Source organism: Abrus precatorius, unplaced genomic scaffold, assembly GCF_003935025.1.
Source record: "Abrus precatorius isolate BTA unplaced genomic scaffold, Abrus_2018 Scaffold8, whole genome shotgun sequence".
In the NCBI taxonomy this organism is placed as follows: Eukaryota; Viridiplantae; Streptophyta; class Magnoliopsida; order Fabales; family Fabaceae; genus Abrus; species Abrus precatorius.
Window position 1 is genome coordinate 1,260,171 of NW_020874428.1, and position 23,075 is coordinate 1,283,245.

Here is a 23,075-nt window from a genome sequence, read left to right on the forward strand (position 1 = left end):
AAAATTACTTTTAACTAATACTTAATTAAACTTTATAAGAGTTTTAACGAAATCAAAGCCTCAAATAATAATTATTAACAATGTCACAAATCAAAACTAGAAAAGGAACTTAAAAATAACATCAAACACAATAAAAAATTTCAATAACAAGTAAGAAGAATCATTCATGCATTTGAGATAAGTTATAGTAAATACAAAGATAAAAAATGACGTTTCACGTATGAGTTCATATTTACATATGTTATTTATCACTAGCAAATTTAGATGTTGCATGCATAAAGAATAGATTCAGACACAAGTTAATGTTTGTTAAAGAGATTGGAATACAATAGTGCAAAGAGACAAAGGTTATAAAGAATTAAGATATTATGATTCAAGTAATGAATATGAAGGTTGGATTATTAAAGGACAAAAATTAAAGCACTATTTTGATTATTATAAATCATAAGACTACGAGTTGTTTTGTTTAAGGGTTGTGACATTTATATAGGGCACACCAAACTACATTATATTTTGAATCATATATCGAACGAATATTGAATAGTCCCACTTACAACTTAGGATATATTTCAAAAAAATTTAATAGTTTAAAAACAATTATTTATTTATTTTTAAATCTTAAACAATCTTAAGAAGGGTTTTTTCTTTTTTCTTTTTAAGAAGATTTATTTCTATTAATTAAGTTTTTGTACTTTTTAACATAAACATAAGTATTTTATTAGAATATCAATTTTTAGAATATTTAAAAAAATTTATAAATGTTTTTAAATGATTTTAGCTTAAAAATCATCAAGGATTAGCTTAAGATATGTAAAGACATTCAATCTAAAATATGTATAGTTAAAAAGCAACAAATATTTTATTATCAAAAATATTTATTTAATTTATTTTAATATTTTAAGTAAAACTTTTTGTATAAAAAATTCTTTTAAGCCATATTGGTCATATTATTCTTCAGAAGATCATTTTAAAGATATATAGACATAAAAATGTGATATTATAATGAGTAATCTTCTAATAATAAGATAGTCTTATTCATTGTTTTACATTATTTTAGAACGTAAAATATCTAGATCTTCAAGTAGTTTTTTTGAACTCTTTGAACAAAATTTTAAAGAACTTTTCTTTATTCTTCAAAAGGATTTTTTTTAAAAATTTAACAAGCTCTTATGTTTTCTAATTCAGAAGATTTCTCAGTATTAAATTATTAACTAAATGACTCTCACAATTATTTTTAAAAATGTTACATTACTTTCTCTTAACAACATTGTACACTAAAAAATGATTTTATGCATTTTGCATAGTAAAGGAAACTATTGTTTTGAGCACAAATTTTGCAAACTTGACTTTCCCATCCGTAAAAAGATAATTTAGTTTTCTACATTTTATATTAGCTTCAACTTTATCAATAATATGCTTAAATATTCTTTTTGACTTTTTCTACAATGAAATAGAAATATGATAATGTCCTATATTATTATTGCAAGAGACATCAAAAACCCTTTAAATAAAGTCTCTTACCTCATAATTAATGTATTTGGAAAAATACATTGTCATTTTTTTAAATATAAAAGACATGAAAATGATTTAGTCAATCAATGATGATTTAGATATGGAATCTATATGCCTTTACTAAAAGAAAGGAATCAACAGCAAATAATAAATGTGATATTGGCGAAATATCTTTTTTCAATACTTTTTAGAGTTTATTATTAATTTTCTATAAAGTTATTAATAATATAAGATAATTTTTTTCATTTAAATAATGAATAAAATGTGGATAAATTAAAATCCTACATTTTAACAAACTCAAGGTCCATTAATCATTTGCTATTGTGGTCCCTAAAAAATTTCTGTTTGGGCTTCTAAATATTATCTAATATTTTTATCTCCATCTCAGATCCAAACTTTCTTTAATTTTTTTATATCACAATATCTTCTCGTGACCCAAAAATAATAATAATAAGTTTATATTATTTTTTACTCTGTGTTGATTTCAAGTTATCAATAAGAGCAATATCTTCTTTTTATAGTCATAGTAATAAGGTTCTTTAAATCTTTATGTATCATCGGAGAAGCAATTAAGTGTAAAGGTCAAGAACCTCTAATTTGGATATTGAGCTCTAAGTTAATGTTGATTGACGTTAAAATGTTTGGTACTATGTCCTACAACACACGTTGTATAAAACAAGGTCAAGACTTTTAAAAACTCATATTTACTAGGTCATTTACATCCCTTTTAAGTGAAATGAAATTCATTAATTTCTATTTCAATTAAGTTGAATATGTTAATCTAGTTTTAGAATCTTTTACATTTGTTAGTATGTATCAGTGTGTCTTCTTTCTTATCTCACATTCATAATCTTGTTAAAGACTCTTAGTCATAGTCAACCATTGGAGATAAACTTTACTAGTTTCTTAAGATCTATCCATAAGTTTTGTCTCTCTTTTTCCTATGAACTTATATGCATAGTAATAAAAAAATAAAGTTTTTGTTACCGAAACTGCGCATTTGAAAGAAATATTAATATAAAAGAAAGAGTTGAATTATGTACTTTAGAACAACATATATAAAATAAAATATATACAATGGCACAGTAGGACCCTCGTATGAAACCCCACCGAACTTCCTTGCACTATGTGGAACGGACTATTTTTAGATTGGACACGTCTATAGCTAAAGGAACGTACAGTGAACTGTAGCGGGAGAGAGGCCAATGTCCCGTCAGATACCACGGCCCACAGGCAAGCTAGCCACCTGCATCTCCCGCAAGTCCCTTCGGTCTCCTTTAGCTCTGGTGGGCATGGTTCTGTAGTTCTTCTGGCCTTCCTTCATGTCGTAGCCTTAGCTTATCGACGGGTCTTGCAATACATACAATACAGCATTTTCTTTGACTCATGCCTTGGAGAAGAACGTTCTTTGTTTGAGTTTGAAGTCGTTACCTTGCGGGAGCCACCTGGGCGAGACCCTTCTCTCCTTTTTTATTTCCATCCATATATATGGTATGTTGAATCACTTGTGAAGTCGACTTTACTTGACCGTGTCTGCTTCAACTTCACCTTAGACTCATGTCGTGTAGCAAGACTAACAAATAGTCGAGTGAATTTATGAACAAACAAGCTACTATTATAATATAAAAAAAGCAATACCTTTCTTATTTTTTTGATTCCTCGTTTTATATTTTCTTGAATTAAATCTTGTATGACCATTGGAGATGTTAGTTTAAAGAAATGAATATCAATATTGCATCACTATTGAGTATTAATAGTAATTGTATGAATAATTGGTAATCACAAGAAAATCGAACTTAGAATTAAATAAAAAAATAACATAAATGATTGAATGAAAAAACTCATATGTCCTAGGTTTCTCTCCGATAAGTTCAATCAAGACGTGCATTGTATTTCTTACTCTTACTTTTATAATTGATTTTATAAATTCTTGTTTCAAATTAATTTCATATCTTTAAAGCTCAAACAATTGAATTAGAAAATTCTTAGTAATTGAAAAACAATCGGATAATAATTTAGAAACTTAATTTAAAAACTCTTTATTACTTCTCAACAGTTACACTTGCCTACCAAACATCTATCATAAAGTTCTTTATATCACTAATCACATAATTCTTAAACCTTAATTTCTTCATAGTTTTTTAGGATGGTATATATTGTACATGAGCTATTAAATTTCTAAATCCTTTGCTAAAGGAGGGATTAAGGGCTCATATAACCTTCTAATATTATAATCATTGATAAAATAATAAAGAAAAGAGTAGTAGATCCTAAGAGAGCCTTAGACATCACAAAATCATATCTTCTAAGTAGTAACTTCACCATTTCTCCCTCATTCTAAGGCAACCTCACCCTTTCACGTCATTGTTGGAGAACTTTTTTATCATAATATTTTAGAGCTAATCTTGGTAGATGAATCTATGTCATAACCTTGTTTAATCTGTGATGCATAAAGCTTAAAATTAGCCTTCTATCTTCTTACTGAAAGGTATTGATTAAAGAATATATAACACTCATCAACAAGCTCACAATCATAATATTCTTACCAAAATTTCACAAAAGAAAAAAGCATTGCCAACTTCAGTCATTTGAACATTTTTATTTATCGTCTAAAGTTTTTAATCTTTCTTTAAGTATGTGAACCTTTATTTCTATCTTCAATATTTCATAATTATCATTGTTGATGATATTAAGGATAGTTTTTTTCTTACAATGTCTAAAGCAAACTCACTCAATCAACTTTTTTTAACTTTACTTACTAACACCTCTAACACTAATCGTTATTAAAATTTAAGTACGTTGCTATTGTTGAGTTCACAAAAACCTATTAAAATTTATATGCATATTAATGATAATAAAATTACAAAAGTTTCTAAATGTTGATGTGATTATCATAGTCAAAGCATATATATACACAAATTTAATTTTAAAAATTATCTTTATTCACAAAAAAAACAACAATACATTGAGATATATTGTATTAAATACTAATGTATAGTCAATTTTATGTATATAATAAAATTATATTTATATGCATTCAAATTTTTTTACTTTAAAATGTTTTCTATTTTAAATAATTTATATACAAATGGTAATAGTTAAAAATATTCATAATTATTTATTCATGATAATTAGAAATTAAAATAATATTTATTATACATATATATACACTAAATATTTGTATTTAATTTATAAACATAGTTCTGAATTTTTTATTTAAAGTGATATTCATAAACTTATTTTATTCTAAATAAAAAATTTTCTTTTTTTAACATATTTTGATGTGTGAGTATTTTGAAAAAAATTATAACAACTTTCATTTTTAAAATATATTTTTTAATAATTTAATTAATACGAAAGTTCATTCATATTATAATATATTAGACTTAATTGATATGATAACATTCATATATAATATTAACATGTTTTTATTAAAGTATTTATGTATCATATTTAAATATAACATTAGATATTATAGTGTAATATAACAGTTTCATTAAATTAATTACAAATTATCCTTAATTAATAAAGAATAAATATTAATGAAAATAAGTTTTACAAAACAGTTATTGTATAAAAAAATAAGTTAATAAATATGGAATTTTATAATAACCTGCAATAATTTATATACATTTTTAATTAAACCTAAAAACGATAAATTAATTACTGTAATAAACTTTATTGAGAAGTTTGTGTGATGATATTAGAATGTTTGAATCGATATTTTTCAACTTTTAAGAAATTTGAAATAACACAAATTTAAATTCACACATTCTAAATTTTGTCATTTATAAAAATAATTGTTTAGATGATTATTTAGAAAAATAAAACTTATTTCACATGTAAGAAATTAACCTAACCTAATGTAATTTATTTTTTGAATCTTGGTATTGTAATATTATTATTCAGTTTTGTGAAATTGCCATTCATAGGAGAATCTCTTTCAACTCTCACTATGCTTTGGCTTCTTTGAAATGATTGAAGGTTGTTAGAGCATACTAAATGAGAATCATCATTTTAGTTAGAAGAAAAAAATAATTATTTGATAGTTTTGTAATAAAAATATATTTATTAACTAATCTAAGTAATGTTTAAATTATTTTCATTATATTTTCGAGTATAATTTTTACTCTATTAAGTTTTATATCAGCATATTTTTATTTAAAACTTTCATTCTCATGAGATATGTATAAATTTATCCATATTTTAAACAGTAGTGAATTTTTTATCTTTTATTTTATTTTTGGTATGCCCACATAAAAAATATACTCAAAAAATAAAAATAAAAAAATGAAAATTGTTCAAAAAATATTTTTGCTTAATTATATGTGTTAAGCATTATCATGAACATTAATATTTAGTTTATGTCAATAACTACTATAAGGAGATGATCAAACTCTAATATCAAAACATAAGAGCATGTTTAAGAGTTAGATTTTGAACAGAAAAGGATAGCATGATTTTTTTTCTTTTAGACTAAAAAATATAATAAAAAAGTATTATAAAATTAATATGTTAATTCATTTTATATTATATAAACTTATAGTATTTTTCTCTTCTAAATCTAACTTTCAAATATGGCCTAAGAAAAATAAAAGAAGATAAGCTATAAACCACACTTTGTGATAATATAAGGAAACCATAATTCTTCTATTGTGCATCTAAACATCCCTCTAACACCCTCTCCAAAAACAAATTGAAAGAAAAATAGTAATTATAACTGGTAATTACGCAACATTCTTTTAAGTATGCAGATTAAGAACATTTTTAAAACATTTTTTCTGATTAAAATTTTAAAACTATAGTGATAAAAGCAACCACCTTTAATACATCGTTGGCCCAACATAAAATCAAGGCCCAATAACTATTGTATCCTTCTCTTTCCAGAAACTTAGGAATGGGCCAAAGAAAAAAAATACACAAAGGAAACTCAGGAAATTGTAAAATTATATCAACATATACTAGCCTAGTGATTTCTTTTAGCATATGACATTTTTTTATGTAACATAAAATTGTAAAACATTGAATGAGTATAGATTTTTTTATATTAATAATGTAAAGAAGTTAAACTCTTGAAATATATTAATAAATTTAAATGCTTAAATTTTATATTAACTTAAATTATTTTGTAAGTTCTGAATTTTATAGAAAATTATAATTAAATTTCTATATTTTAAAAATTTGTAGTTATGTCTTGTAATTTTTATATTATTTTAATTAAGTTTTTTCTATATAATTTTTTAAGATTCCATTATAATTTTATTAAATGCTTATATTTAATTATAAAATTTAAAATAATTTAAGAATTTATTGAATAATTAAATGTTTGACCTAGTATCAAAACTATTTAAGTATTTATTATTAAGCTTTCACATTTAGTGGAGTCTAATAAAAATGTGACCAAGAATATAATTAAAAATGATTATTAATTTTTAAAGTATAAAAATGTATTTATAACTTTTCAAAAAAACTAGGAATTCACAGACTAATTTAACCATTATATTATTGATTTATTATACAGGATTTACTAGCAGCTAGCACTCTGTGCTGTGAATACCCAAATAAAGTAGTAATCAAAGTGGCTATCATATGGTCTATTCAGGACAAATAAACAACATTAAGCTAACGTAAAACATTTGCCAAATTGCTGCATTTGTGATGTTTGGTGAGATTTGTGCGTATACAGCTACTATCTCATGTCTTGCAGGATCCAACTACATCAAGTAAAATATAGAAAAAAGCACCATACACTATGTGAGGGACCAGACTATTATTTTGATATAAATTCAAAGTGCACGTTTAATAAACAAGTTGTTTCACCACTCCTTGAGCTTCCACTTAAACCTCTTCACACAAATTAATGCAAGCATTATAGTGAGTGCTTCGTCAGATATTCCAAAAATACTCAACACTTTTTCCAAAAGCATTTCTTCTTGGTCTGCAGCTCTTGTTATTTTGCTTCAAATTTACTGCATTCACCCCTTGTTATATTCCTCTATCTATCTATTTTAGTTTATCTCATAATGTTTATCACTTTAAAATGTTTGAAAAAAGTTCATTATTATTTTTTCAATAACACCCACATTTGTTGGTATCTTACTTAAACATATTTATAATACTTCTTTGATGAAAGTTATTTAGTCAAAGAAAGCTATTTTATTGTAATAACTTATATAATTTATATTTTTCTTAAAATTATGTTCATTAACTTTTGTGTCACCTGTTAATTCTTGTGCCACCTATCACTTTTTTGTGAAATCATGTCATTAAGAGAGATCAAAATTAATAATTTTAAAAAAATATAGAGATTAAAACAAAAAAAAATTATAAAAATTAAAATCAAAATATATCATGATAGAATAATAAATGAACATTTTCATTTAATATTTATTTTATAAAATTGTAAAAAGATTATTAGGAGGATATATAACAAAGCTCATCATCATATATGATTTATTTCATGAATCAATAACATATTTAAGCTGAAATTAAATAAAATGAGATGGAGACAATACTTCACAAAATCAAGAGATAATTTTCATTAGTTCTTAGGCTATTTAAGGATGCAATCACTAAACCAAATGTAATGCTAGAGATACTAGAAACAGCACAACCTGAAAATGAGTTCTCAGAGCCTCGTAATTTTCCTAGCTAACTTGTTTCTTCTGCTTCTCATAGCTAGTTCTCATGCTGAACTTCGTGTTGACTATTACAGAAACACATGTCCAAATGTTGAATCCATTGTACGCAGTACAGTTGAGAAGAAATATCATCAGACACCAGTGACAGCTCCTGCTACACTTAGGCTCTTTTTCCATGATTGTTTTGTTAGGGTCAGCATAGTTATAAATTTATATACTCTTTTTTTCTCCTTTGAGGCAACCCTTTGAAAAGTGGCAATTGTGGCAGCTACTAAATTTTAGTAACGTGTTTTGTGTGTGGTGTTGACAGGGGTGTGATGCTTCTGTGATGTTAGCTTCAAGAAACAACTCAGCAGAGAAGGATAATCCCATCAATCTTTCACTAGCTGGTGATGGGTTTGACACTGTGATCAAAGCCAAGAATGCAGTTGACAGTGTACCTGGCTGCCAAAATAAGGTTTCATGTGCTGACATATTGGCAATGGCAACTAGGGATGTCATAGCGTTGGTAAATAAGCAATGATCTTTGCTATAAAGAGAGTTTCAAATAGAAATTCATAAAAAAAATTTACCCTTTATAAAAAGAAGTTCAATCTTAGTAGAGTAGTGGTCTAAGCATCTATTTCTAGCAAATACAGCATATTTATATAATAAGTAAAAGATGGGTATAGTTTCATATTTCTTTTGATTTGTCTTTATAAGAATGATTTATTTTGGTTATGAAGAGAATTATTATATGTGACATTGTATTTTTCTTGTACATTTTAGCTGAATACAAATTGAACATTCACTTGGTTTCAGACAGGAGGGCCATCTTATGCAGTGGAGTTGGGAAGGCTAGATGGAAGAATCTCTACAAAAGCTAGTGTTAGGCACCATCTTCCTCGTCCTGAATTCAAACTGAAACAGCTGAATCAAATGTTTGCTTCGCATGGCCTCACCCTTATGGATCTTGTTGCTCTATCAGGTATTTCATTCTTAGAAGTCTAAGCTTAAGCTTATGTTCGGATATAAGACTATTATTATTATTTTCTTAATAAGAACTTATCTACAAGAATTGTTATGTGTTATATATTTTTTGCTTCCCTATCCCAAAATTCTAATATAAATTGAAATGATTGGTGACAGGAGGACATACACTTGGGTTCTCTCATTGCAGCCAATTCTCGAAACGAATTTACAGCTTCAGAAGTGGTAAAAGAATTGATCCAGCACTCAATACTGCATATGCAAAACAGCTCCAGCAAGAGTGTCCAGAAAATGTGGACCCCAGAATTGCCATTAACATGGACCCAACTACTCCAAACACATTTGATAACCAATACTACAAGAATCTTCAGCTTGGAAAAGGACTCCTTTCTTCTGATCAAGTTTTGTTTACTCATAAAAAAACAAAAGACCTTGTCAACTTGTTTGCATCCAACAACACAGCCTTTGAAACCTCTTTTGTAATTGCTATCACTAGGCTTGGAAGGATAGGGGTCAAAACAGGAAACCAAGGTGAAATTAGGCGTGATTGCTCAATGGTTAATTGACTCATTGTTAATCCCTTGTTTATCTTTTCAAATCATTGTCAAATACATCTTTCAATTTCTTCTTCTTCTTTTATGCTAAAGGAAGTGAATAAATACTCTCTCCAATATTTTTTTACAAGAAATAAATAATTAATTCATTAAAACTAATAAAAAGTTGTTGGATGTTATAAATTTATATTATATTATAAAAATATCTATAGTATTAAATGAATGAATATATTCACTTATATAGGTAATAAGTGGATGTTTTATTTAGGCAAATTTGAAAATAAATGAGGATATGAGAAGAACTTAACAATTAATATATCTTAAAAATCAATCTTTAGTTTTTATTATTAAGAAAAATAAACACATATACCTATTTTTTAATTTACAAAAAAAATAGGAGGGAGAATGCTCCAAGTGCATATTTCGTTGAGCTTATCTTAAAGAAACATTTTTTTTTAAACTTTTTGAGAAAAGTTTTATAAATAAACAATTTTAAAAATAAGCAGTTTCAAACATTCACTAAGACCAGTGCATGAATGGGGATAATGATAAAATACAATACAGGCGAATCCACTATAGTAGAATTGGATTTTAGAACAGTTTCTACTTTCTAGAGAGACTAGGCATGACTTCAGTTTTAGGCCTTTTCAGTTCAATTCAAGCAGTGAAGCATTTATTTATTATTTTTATGTGCTGCAACCACATCAATTAGTGATTGTAGACCACATTGGCTGCATTAGGCCACATTGCAAACGGAATTTAAAATACTTAAAGATGACATGTAAAAAAAACTTTGTGAAAAAAAATTGGATCTTCTGTAGTAACTACGCCCTACAGTTAGTGTATTTTTCACTTAGCAAAAATGCAAAAAAAATACACTTTCTTTAGCTTGAGGTAAACAGATTAAGTTCAATATTGAGAAAGTGTTAATACCATGGGCTTTAATGTGATATTAATAACACTAGCATACTACCAGAAAAGGGAAAAAAAAAGAAAGAAAGAAAAGATGATATTAAACCCTATCATTATCAATTATGTTATATGTTAAGTAAAGAGCATAGTATCTCCTCCTAGAATAGATGGGAACACCGAGAGACCATTCAAATTTTCACAAGACTGTCATTTTATATATATTATATTTATCTTAAAAGATGGGTTGAAAAAGCTCTTTCTTCGTCATTATATATGATTTTGTTCAAAAAAAGCACTGAACTGGTTCTTCTTGAAGGTTTTCCAAGCTTCTTAAACTGTATAGTGCTGCTGAATTGTATCAATGTCAAGTCCCTTCAGCTTCACCACTGACTCAACGTGTCCCTTCAAAGTATGAAGCTCCCTAAGCCTGTAGCACATTTCAAAATTTGTTAACATGAATTTCACACACACACACACACACACATATATATATAACTCATTCATCATCCCTCAGTATCATATAGTAATATAATTTCTTGATGCACTTTTTATTACTAGATGAAATTCATGTAGGTTCACCAAATAATGGAGTCTCACTACTTATTCAGTGGATTTCACCCAATAACAAAGAATATGTGACTGCTTTGCAAAGAATTCCCATGTTATAGTGAGGAGTGCTACTTGGTAGCAAGTTACTCTCTGTTATAAGCTGAAATTTATTAAATATCACAATATTATGGATGAGACTCGTTAACCAGGGGACAAGAACCACATCATTTTGTAATTCTAATTAAATAAATTTCAATCAATGATATAGATTTATGTGAAAAAGTATGTTTAATAGAATGCATTAAATAGTGCATGGTTAATATTTTCTATAATACTCCCTCCTATCATTATTCATAAAAAAATAATGATCAATCATTTTTTATTCTAATTATAAGGAAAGATAATTTTCAGAAGCATTAATTATTAATTTTTTATATTTTTATTTATTATAAAATTTATTTTTTCAAGACACTCGTTCATTTATATTCATTTATTTAATATATAAGTCATTAATTTAACAATTTAATATTATAAGTATTTTTAAAATATAATACAAATTATATAATTACTTTTTAGTAGTCTTGATAAATTAATTAAAAAAAAGCTAATAATATTTTCTAACACATTTTTTCAGCATACTCTTAATTATTAGTTAAAATTTATTAAAAATTATAAAAATTGTGTAGATATTATTATTCCTAATTTAATATTTTGTTTTTATATTTTTATAGTTTTAATAAATTTTAGTTAATAATTACGAGGGTATTAGAGAATATATTGTTAGCATTCTTCTTTAGTTTTTTATTTTTATAAAAAGTAACAGAAGTGATTGCTGCTTCATGAAGCTTGTGAGGCACTAACTTGATCTGAGACAAGTTAATGGCTTACCTAGCAACTTCGGCACGTCTCTTGGCTTGCTCTGCAATCTCTGAAAGCTCCCTATAGCTATTCTTCTCATTGAAAAGGTTGGAGGTTTCAGGAGGTTGAAGACCATGAAGTGTCCTTTGTGCAGCTGCCCATTGAGCTTCCCTCTCTTCTTTGCCATAGTCTTTCTTTGTAGTGAAGGCAGTCTGTGATGGGAGAGCATCAACATGTTATGAATCTTTATACCTCTGAATTAGATCAATAATGCAACAACATATACTATATATATAAAGAACCTACCTTGTTCTCCAAAAGATTATCCCAAGCTTTCCCACTTAGAATATAACGGATTGCAAATTTGAGTAAATCAAGAGGGATATAGGTTACCACACTGTACACCCAGATTACACCAGCCCAACCCCATCCCATTCCCTTTATTCTTGCAAAGCCCCAATTAGCATATACTGCTATAAATGTTGCAACCTGCAAGTTACACAACAAATTATTGTTACTGCCAATGAAAGCCAAGAACACTAAACACTCATTTGCCTTGATAACTAAGGGGCCATTTGGTTTGAGAATTTCTTTTGTTTTTATTTTCTGCTACCACTTTTATTTACGAAAATGTCATATTCTTTTCATTTTGTTTTCTGTTTTGAAAGATTTGTATAAAAACAATAAAAAATTGCTTTCACTGTTTCCTACACAAATCTTTGAAGCAGGAAACAAAATGAAAATAAGATGACATTTTTGTAATTATAAGTGAAAACGGAAAATATTTCCTACATACTGCATTGCTGAGAATAGGAGGTTCAATCTTACCAACTGAGCAATCATAAAAGCTCCTAGTAGGAGAAGACCAGGTCTTTCAACAAAAGACCAGCTTCGGGACCTAGTGACAAAGATTAGTGCCTGACTTATTATACTGACTTGTAGGTACAATGCTGCCATCATCTCTTCAGGGCTATTTCTCAGTGACCTCACACCAAACTTGTTCTGCAAAAGTAAAAGTTGCGCTCACAGAACTTAGGATTTTGAATAGTTGGTGATGATGATGTTAAGGGGTAATAAACAATAAGTAAATATTATGTACCGAGAAGAAGTTGGTATCTTTCATTGCCCAGAAAAATATTACTGTCATTAGTGCCAAGTAACTTCCCAGCACAACACCAGTAGCAAATATCTCCCTCAGTTTCCAGCTATCAGGCAGTGGAGATGGTTTCACTCTATCCTTGGAAATTGTCATAATGGTACCTTAATGTATGGTAGAGTAAGGAAATCAGTTTAAACATTATAGCAGAACTGAAAACTGTAAAAGTAAATAACATGAAGTTCAAGTATATATGGTCTTACCATCATTTAGTATGGCAATGATCAAAACCATGAAGGGCGCAAAGTCAAACTTCCAGATCAACGCAATGAACAAGAAGCCAAACTACCAAAATAAAAGAAAAAAAAGATCAGAGTGTATGATTATGTAGTATAAGTATGTAGAAAAAAAATTGGCATCTTATGAATCAGCCTAATTTCAGCACTTACCACAATACGAATGGTGATTGACACAGCATAGATCTGTTCCACAATCAAACCTTCTGGATTAGACAAATAAAAACATTCAAATAAAATCAAGAAATTAAATTAGGAAATCAAGGAAGCTAACAGTATAGTTCTTCATTCTTTGGAAAATTGCCCTGCTGGTGAGCACTGCACTAATAATGACACTCAGACCAGGTTCAGTGAGGACAATATCAGAAGCACTTCTAGCAGCATCTGTGGCATCAGCAACAGCAATTCCAATATCTGCTTTCTTTAATGCAGGGGCATCGTTTACACCATCTCCTGTCATTCCACAGATATGCTTCCTCTCTTGCAGCCTCTTAACAATTTCATATTTGTGTTCTATCATATATCATACAAAGAGAAAAGGAATTAAAATGGTAGAAGTGTAGCTAAATTTTGAAACATAATCACACTGTTGATAAAAATAGCAGTTTCTTTTTCCATACTTGAAAAGATGCCATGGCAAGTAAAGGGTATTTGAAAATAGTTGAAGGCAAAGATAATGGATGATTGCTCATCATTATTATAAGGAAAATGCTAACATCATCCCTTAAAAGTGATAAACTTTTATTGGAAGAGAAAATAATCATCACCTTGAGAATAAAAAAGTATAATAAATATTACGTTTTTTGATAAAAGAAATTACTATTTAGATGCTTAAACTTAACCATAAGGGTTTAGGTCAACAAAGCTGTTATTATTATCTTATAAACATTGAAGTAAAGATGTAACTCCTTATCAAGTAAAATATGGTATACAATTATACAAATCTCAAGGACCTACCAGGAAATACTCCTGCAAATCCATCGGCCTTCTCAATCAACTCATCAACTGGAAGAGCTGAAATAGAAGCATCCTTGTCTTGGCCAAGCAAAGAAGATGAAGGGTACATGTTTGTTCCCATTCCAAGCCTTCGGCCAGTTTCCTTTCCAATGGCAAGCTGATCCCCTACAGAATGACACAGCCACAAGTAATTTCAAAGAGACATACTTTCAGTTTTACGGTAAAAGGTACAAGAAATCATGATTTGAAATCTCACCAGTAATCATCTTAACATTCACACCAAGATTAAGAGCTCTTCTAATTGTTTCAGCACTATCATGCCTAGGAGGATCAAACAATGGTAGCAGACCAAAAAATTGCCATGGTCCACCAGGACTATCTCTTGTTTTTTCAGGTACTTCCTGTAGCATAGATCATACAAGCTTTCAATTAAAGAAGTGCACTCATTTCAATCAAGTAGAAAAAAGACACGATGTTTTCATCTTTGTGTACCTGTCTTGCAACACCTAAAGACCGAAGTCCACGCTCAGCAAACTTATCAATTACTGCATGAACCTTTTTCCTAACATCCTCTTTGCAGTTGCAAAGATTCAGGATCTAAAGCAGGAGAAAAACATGGTTTAATCATCTTCATAAAACATCATAAGATGGTGTCAGTGAAACACATATGTACCTGCTCGGGGGCCCCTTTGCTAGCTCGATGCCAATGTCCATCAGAATCAATGTAGGTTAGAGCAGTCCTCTTGTCTACCGGATTGAAAGGAAGAAAATGTACCTCCCTAATGCCGGCTCGTGCCTGATCAATAAAAACATTAAAATTAAATTTTATGCATATCCAAATTCAAGTTTTCTTTGTTTTTTCTTCCCTTTATGATTCTTGTCCTAAAGAGTAAGGTTTTGACAAATATACCTCCTTTGGGTCAGCAAGCATCCCAACAATTGCAGCATCTATAGCATCTTGATTTTCAGTCCTGGAAGCTCTGGCTGCTAGAAGGATAACATACTCCTTCTCAACACCTTTAGCAAACACCTCAATCAAGCTTCTATCAACACTCAACTTGTTCAAGGTGAGAGTTCCAGTTTTGTCACTGCATAGAACATCCATCCCTGCCATTTCCTCAATGGCTGTCATTCTTTTTGTAATGGCACCTTGCTGAGAAAGCCTGTGAGAACCAATAGCCATAGTGACAGACAACACAGTTGGCATGGCAATGGGAATTCCTCCAATCAAGAGAACCAACAGATTGTCAATTCCATCCCGGTACTTGCGGTGTTGTATCGGGTACATAACTATGAGCTCAATAGCAATTCCAACAGCAATTGAGCAAATGCAGAAATTACCAATTGCTGTAAGCACTTTCTGGAAGTGTCCAACTTGATTAGTGCTGTCCACAAGATGAGCTGCTTTGCCAAAAAAGGTGTGCACACCAGTTGCAATCACAACTGCTTCTATCTCGCCCTTCTTAACAGTTGATCCTGAAAACACTTCATCTGAGGGATTCTTTGTCACAGGAAGAGATTCTCCAGTTAAAGCAGACTGATCAACACTCAAAGGGTCGCCGTCAAGAAGACGGGCATCAGCTGGAATGATATCTCCTAACTTAATGCTGATTATGTCTCCAGGTACTAAAATTGCAGCATCTTGTTCACTCCAATGGCCATCCCTTAGTACCTAAAATTTGATGCCACAAATATTTAACAAACATTGATAAAAAAGATGGCGCATAAATAAGGAGTTAATAGATAATTTGGTCCCTGAAAGTGGCAACTTTTATTGCTTTGGTCCTTGTTTTCATCTATCCAAATTAGTCCTTTGAATTATGAAATTATTTACAAGTTGACTATTTAGTGCATGTTTGAATCTGATTATTTTTAAGACATAACCTCAAATTTTTCCAAAGTTGTCTCAAGGAGCTGACAAAAATGAGCATTATTTCTTCAAAACAAGCTGAACCAAACACACTTGGTTGTAAAAATTTATAAGCAAGTTGTTTCTTTGGTGGACTAATTCATATAGACATGCACTTAAAGGATGGCAGTAACACAAGTTTGTCACTTTTAAGGACCAAATTGTATAATAAACTCGACAAAAAAGTTAGTGGATAAAATAGGACCTTGGTCTTGGGAGCTAAACCGGCCATAAGAGCAGCAGCAGCATTGCCAGCATTGTTTTCCTCAATAAAACTGATTGTGGAGTTGATCACAAGAAGAGCAATAATTCCGACAAAATCTTGCCAATCTGGTGGCCTTCCTCCTCCATTTGCTAAAGCAATGGCCATTATAGCAGCAGCTTCCATGACCCAAGACAAGGGGTTCCACATAAAACCCAAGAACTTCAAAACTTTGCTCTCCTGTTTCATCACATAAGACATCACCTATGTGCATCAAATGAAGCAAAAACTTAAAAGTGCAATATTGAGTTTGTGAAAAAATACTTTTTTCTCTTCCAATTTGTTTGGTCCAAAGACTTGAAGCCTGTTGGCCCCTTCGTCTGATGTTAGACCTGCTCTTGAACATTTCAGTTGCTCAAACACCTCCTCTATTGGAATCCGTTCCTGGGGACAAAGGGTGATTTGAATTATCGTTATTTCTCAAAATGTTTAATCAGCATCTACCAAAATGTGTCTAATAAATTTCATGTAGCTCATTTATTTTGCTCCCTATATATATTATGCAAAGTTGCATAGGTTAATAATAATAATAATAATATTTAAACTGATATTTTTTATGGTATATTTAAATACACAATTTAATTAAATATTTATTTAATAATTTTTTAAATACGATAAAATATATTAAACAATAAAATTTATTAAAATAATTTATAAAAATCTTAAACTATTGTAAACTATTTCTGCCTTGAAAAACATAAATATATATATATATATATATATATATATATATATTAAAAAAACCTAATTTATGCCAGCATTTTAAAAAGCCTGCACATGGAGTTTTATTGATAAAATGAAATACACAAAATTTTATCCGTGTAACTTTACTCAAATTATTTTATTTTTTCTTAAATTAAATGTGAAAAATTTTGGAAATATAAAATAACCATTTTTTAAACACATTAGCTTGAGATTGTACAGATAATGAACGGGCTAAATTTAATTGCAAAATTATCTAAAGTAAAAATGAAGTATTAATTATAAACCTAATTATATCTATTACCTCTTCACACAAAAATTGCTAATAACACATTTTTTTTAACATAAGTTTGGTTATAAACTAAAATTTATTAATACCAGAATCCATCGATAGAATATTAAATTTCAAAATCTATTGAATACGCATCTTGTGACTTAGATCCAAGATGAATTAAGAAATTCACGTGCAAAAAGTGCAAGGTCCCTATTCACCTTGAACTCTTGTAAAATAAAATAAAACAAACATACAATTAAATAAAGGGCACACAAACATTCATCTTAATGCTCTATAATTGCATCCAATTTAAATTTTCGTTCTTATAGATCAGTGAAAACAACAAGAACATACAGATAGGCAAAAAAAATTCAAAAAAGTAAAAATGATTCTACCTGAATATTAAAAATTAAAATTAAAATTAAAAAAACAATGTATAAAAATAAAAAAAATTATAAGAATTAGAATCGAGATCTAGTAAAAATAATTATTTAATTCAACCAAAACTTTAAAACTGATTATTAAAATTCAATTTAAATCTAATCTTCTTACTATTTTAAATTTAATTTAACAACATAGATAATCATATTTTATACAAGCTACAAACAATTTTAGGGTTGGATTGCCACAACCAGAAGATACAACTCCTAGTGATAAAGTAAAAAAAATGTATAAATAAAAAAATAAAAATAAAGATATCATAACTCTTGATTTCATTTAACCTAAAACTTTAAATTAAAGTTGAACATATCTTTATTTTTATCATTATTCATATTTGATTTGTCAATTTTAAATGCTTGAAAAATGATAGTGGCACACTTTTCAACCTTAGAAGAAGAAACCCATGAAATTTTCAATAGCCATAGTATTAAGGCGCTTGAGTATAGAGAGAAGCGTGCCGTGCGTGAAGAAAGAGCTATTTCTAGTCTTTCTTCAGCTGCCACTAATCGTACGGTGTGGATTTCTTGGAATCTACCCAAAACATATTTTTTTTTTCATAATATATATATATATATATATATATATATATATATAATTTTTATTTATATTACTATTATATGAATATATACTTAAAAAATAACTTTTATATTTATTTTCCTCTATTATTATTAAATTATAAGTAATTTTTTATCCTTAAAGATAGACGATAAAAATTAATAAATAATAAATATGGACAGGAATAAATAAGCATGTAAGAGTGGAATAATTAAATGGGAATCAATAATAATTAATAAGATATGAAAAATATTAACATAAAGAAAATTGAAGATAAAAATAAGCTAACAACCCAGAAAAACAGGATTTTAGTTGACACGGCAAAAAATGATCAAACGATGACGTATAGTAGTAGTAATCATTTTATGCTAGTTAGCCATATACGTATATCCTAAGAAATTTCAATACATACCTTTTATGTATTTATTAAAGTAAAATAAATGTTAAATGTATTGATTGTGGAATTAAAAATAGTTTCTTTAAAATATTATTGTAAATGTTTTTTAAAAAAAATTGTTTTTAATTTTGTAATTAATGCATTTATCACATTAATTAACGAGAGTATTACAATAATTTTTATTGAGAGTCTTTACCCCAAATGAAAAAACTTCTTGCAGCACACTGTTAGAGTATCCAGCTCATCAAAATCAGTGTCTTTCCAATCGAGTTTTTAGAGAAAAGAAGAAGGGTTGGGGACAGCAAATTAAATTAAAAGAATAAAATTTTCATATGCTTAAAATCAGTTTAAGAGGTGATGTTGAAAAAATTGATGGGTTAGGAAGCAGAAAGAGGAATGATGAAGGTAAAGGAGAAGGGTAGATAGAAAAATAGAAAAAGGGGAAGAAGAAGCATGACAGGTACCAGATCGACGTTCTCGTTTTTGATCTCTTCGAGGCTGATGCCACCCATGATGATGGTGAGGAGGAAGAAGAAGAAGAGTATGTGAATTATGGGAGAGATGGAAGGCAAAGAGAAAGGAAGGGTTAAATAGAGAGGATAGAAGGGTGCATGAGTGGAAAAGTCCAAAAGAAAATAAATGCAAGGAAGGGAAAAAGTAGTAGAAAAGAAAGAGATTGAAGATTGGAATTTGTTTGAGGTGAAAGTGAAGCCGTGAACTTCTCTTTGTGCCCCCTCTTCGCCTCTTTATGGCTACAAAGAGGGTTGAGAGCACTAAAACACACAATGAATCGGGTTAGGCCTGGGTGGCTCTTGTTTCTGCTTGTGCCTCGTGGGTTCCACTCTCTCTTCTCCCCAATCTTTTCATTACTTATTATCGATTATAGAAACAGTTAACTTTTTCTTTTCATTACTGTGGAGAGGTTAAGTTAAAAATAGATCAAATGGGTTATATAATATATTTTAGAATGATAAAAATATATTTAATTTTTTGTGCTTGTTTAATTAATAAAAAACCATAAATGTATTTTATGATAATAAAATAAGATGAACTTATTTTTTATTTTATTTTAATTAAGCTTATTTTATCAATATTTTCAATTTTAATTTTATCTTCTAAAAATATTAAATTAAAATTAAATTAAATAAATTACTGCATACAATATAATATTGTTTATATATATATATATATATATATTAATTATTGGTCCTGGTAAGGAAATAGGATAAATATATTTTATAACTTATATTATTAATATTTTAATATAAATTTTTAATTTAATTACACTTTTCCCCTCTACTTTTGACTATGTATGACTTTTAATTTTTCAAAAAATAATTAACTAATTAAATTTTTATATTTTAGAATTATATACATTTAGTCTCTTCGTCGATTTTTTTTTTTATCTAAAACTCCTAAATGCTATTTTTTTCAAAAATTTTATAAATTAAATTGATAAAAGTGTCTATTATTACAAATTAACTGATCACAATATAAAAAATTTCACCTAAAAGTTATATAAACTTTGAATGATTATTTCTTTAAAAGAATACTCCTTTTTCTTAATGCATGTTTAACTTAATTTAATAGGTTTTATAGAAAATAATTAAAATTTTCTTTATAAAAACCACCCATTAGAAAATTTTCTCAAACATTTATTTTCTTTTATTTTCTGCGTACACAACAAATAAAATGTAGTTACGTAATGTTTAGTTTTTCAAAAGATAGATTACATGCTCTTGTTAATCAATTTATTAAAAACAATTAAAAAAAGTACAATGTTTTATTTTTTTCAATAAAACAATAACAAAATTGTCCTTAATTTTTTTTTCTACATGATTGAATTATGAATTATATTGACTTACAGCTTGTATTTGTATTTCTTATTATTAAATGGTGCTAATTAGTTGTAATTCAATCAAATATGGTTGTATTATGAATCATAGATGGCCTGAAGTTCTTGTTATTAAAGGGGTGGTGAACTTTTCCTCTAAGTGGTTTCAAGGTTAAGTTTTTTAATCTTTTGAACATGAACTTGATTTTCACAATTAGCTCAAGAAGGCCAAATTTTACACCTTTCAAACATGAGAGTAATTTTAAGATTTTGATTCTTTGAAATCTTTCCACTTATGACATTCTCCTGTTTTAAAAACAATTCATCCTAAAATTTGCAAAGATTTATAAAATTAAAACTTTTACCACATTACATAGGTGAGAGATTATTCCATTCTCATTGTTTACTTAGTGATCATGAGATTCATAGTATTTATTAGAACTGGTATCTTTATATTCCTCTCAAATACTTGACGTTTGTTTATTAAGATTAGAAAATCTCTTAATTATCTCCAGATACCTCATTTCCTAATTCAGCTCAAGCCAAATTATAGTTTAAAACATCACACATTTCCTTCGTTGATCCAACCTTATTGAAAGGTCAAATACACAATTATTAAAATTTAAGCTACATATTAACCTCATAATCTTCTTGTAGTTGAAATAATTCAATTTTTTTTTTATCTTCCTTAAGTTTGTATAACAACAATTTAAGTGTATTTACTTTTGATTTCTAAAGTTAAAGACAAAAAATTTATTGACAATTTATTCACTCATTTACTATATTTTTTCCCATTAAGAGACAAGTACTTTGATAGTTCATTTATCTTTTTATAATCTTATTCATTGTGTTTGATTTTTTTATTTTTCTAATAATATATGAAAAGGGACTTGTTTTCTTTTTAAGAACCATTATCTTTTTTTATTATTATCCTTTCCTTTCATTATCATCCATTTATTTAGTGCCACCAATTATGAAATTTTACCATATTTGACCTTCAGTGCACAAGATCAAGCGGGTTATTGTGTTAATCTTGAGAAGTAATATTGACTATTGGATTGTATTAGAAATATGCCAAAATTTTGTTTTCAAGACAATGATAAATATTTTATTATCACAGTGTAATTGTGGAGAAAAAACCTTAAATTGTATTACAATGACAATGAGTAATGAGTTTTTTTTTTTTTTGGTTTAATTAATAAGTTAATTGTGATTGTATGAGTTATAATACACCTATGTCAATAGAACCACAATTACAATGTAGGTAAATTGAAAGATTCAATACAAGATTTGACTTTAATAGATTTAAAAACTTTTAAACTTGTGGACTAGAAAAGAGATATTTATCAATTTTTAACTTTTTACAAAAAAGGCATATAAAATAATGATTATGTGTGTATAAATATTAAACAAAAAAATTCTAAATTTATTTTCTTTAATTCATTTGAAAGCTCTTTCAAATGTGTAGAATATTTCTATAAAATATTATATTTAAATGAATTATGAATCAGAGTAGTTTTTTTTAGCTTGGAAAGTGTTTGTGTCTGTGTGGAGAGATGAAATTCTCTTTATGAGACACTATAAAATGATATAAGATATGTGAAGTTGTATAATATATGCATGAATATTAATCAATAAGAATGGAAGACACATTTTTTACTGTGATTACGTTATTGTTATTGCTACAATTAAATTGATATAGTCAAGCGAATTTGAACTTCTATACAAATTATCTTATTTGTTGTTTTCAATTGTAAGCTAAATCATAGTGATGAAAACTAAAAAGTATATTATAGTTGCAGATTACCATTTAGATGTTTGCATTACTATATGGATGAAATATTGTTGCTAATTTATTTTGTATATCTATTTGAGTGATAATAAATTTTAATTTATTTATGATATGTGAAAAATTATAAGTGTATTTTTGATGGATCTCATCAAAATTTAATAAATTTATGTGAATTAAGTATTATAAAATATTTAAAATTATTCAATACTCATCTTAAGTGTCTGGTATTTTCTTAGCAATTGTTGCTGAATGTACTTTCTTGTAAGGGTTTGCTAATTGATCGAGGTGTTCAAATTGATGATATAACTTGTTGCTTTTATCATAGTTTTGAGGAACTTCCAACTTATTTATTTTTAACGTGTTTAGTTTCATATCAAATCTGGTACTTTACTGCGCGTTGGCTTAGATTCTCACTGGTTTTGCCTTTAGATATATCGACTCACTTGCTTTCTTGAATTGATGTTAGCTGTAGTAAAAGAAAAGGGATATGTTTATTAATTGTTTGGGTAAGTACAATGTGGTCTTTGTAGTTACATAGAAATAAAATTGTATTTTCCAATAGTGT

General features: G+C 28.0%; 2 protein-coding genes across 2 annotated transcripts; one reads left to right on the top strand and one right to left on the bottom strand.

Moving 5' to 3' along the window:
- Nucleotides 1–8,132: 8,132 nt before the first annotated feature.
- Nucleotides 8,133–9,688, top strand: LOC113847505 (peroxidase 45-like). The gene is made up of 4 exons (XM_027476659.1): nucleotides 8,133–8,345; nucleotides 8,464–8,661; nucleotides 8,955–9,120; nucleotides 9,282–9,688. The coding sequence occupies exons 1-4, from the start codon at nucleotides 8,133–8,135 to the stop codon at nucleotides 9,686–9,688; spliced, it is 984 nt and encodes a 327-aa protein (XP_027332460.1).
- A 1,122-nt stretch (nucleotides 9,689–10,810) lies between these two features.
- On the bottom strand, nucleotides 10,811–19,730 carry LOC113845826 (plasma membrane ATPase 4-like). The gene is made up of 16 exons (XM_027473446.1): nucleotides 19,349–19,730; nucleotides 16,780–16,899; nucleotides 16,459–16,695; nucleotides 15,255–16,016; nucleotides 15,018–15,140; nucleotides 14,837–14,941; nucleotides 14,601–14,745; nucleotides 14,345–14,509; nucleotides 13,662–13,900; nucleotides 13,541–13,573; nucleotides 13,355–13,436; nucleotides 13,095–13,255; nucleotides 12,824–12,997; nucleotides 12,302–12,484; nucleotides 12,026–12,207; nucleotides 10,811–11,015 (listed from the first exon to the last, which is right to left on the bottom strand). Exons 1-16 carry the CDS (start codon nucleotides 19,394–19,396, stop codon nucleotides 10,919–10,921), a joined length of 2,856 nt encoding a protein of 951 aa, XP_027329247.1. The 5' UTR covers nucleotides 19,397–19,730; the 3' UTR covers nucleotides 10,811–10,918.
- Nucleotides 19,731–23,075: the final 3,345 nt, after the last annotated feature.

Excerpts from the sequence above, each read along its gene's own strand:
- LOC113845826 (XM_027473446.1), bottom strand. The coding sequence starts at position 19,396 with ATGGGTGGCATCAGCCTCGAAGAGATCAAAAACGAGAACGTCGATCTG. Across the intron at positions 15,141-15,254 it reads TGCTTGCTGACCCAAAGGAG|GCACGAGCCGGCATTAGGGA; the intron begins GTATATTTGTCA and ends TTTATTGATCAG. Across the intron at positions 14,942-15,017 it reads GCAAAGGGGCCCCCGAGCAG|ATCCTGAATCTTTGCAACTG; the intron begins GTACATATGTGT and ends CTCCTGCTTTAG.
- LOC113847505 (XM_027476659.1), top strand. The coding sequence starts at position 8,133 with ATGAGTTCTCAGAGCCTCGTAATTTTCCTAGCTAACTTGTTTCTTCTG. Across the intron at positions 8,346-8,463 it reads TCCATGATTGTTTTGTTAGG|GGGTGTGATGCTTCTGTGAT; the intron begins GTCAGCATAGTT and ends TGGTGTTGACAG. Across the intron at positions 8,662-8,954 it reads CTAGGGATGTCATAGCGTTG|ACAGGAGGGCCATCTTATGC; the intron begins GTAAATAAGCAA and ends ACTTGGTTTCAG.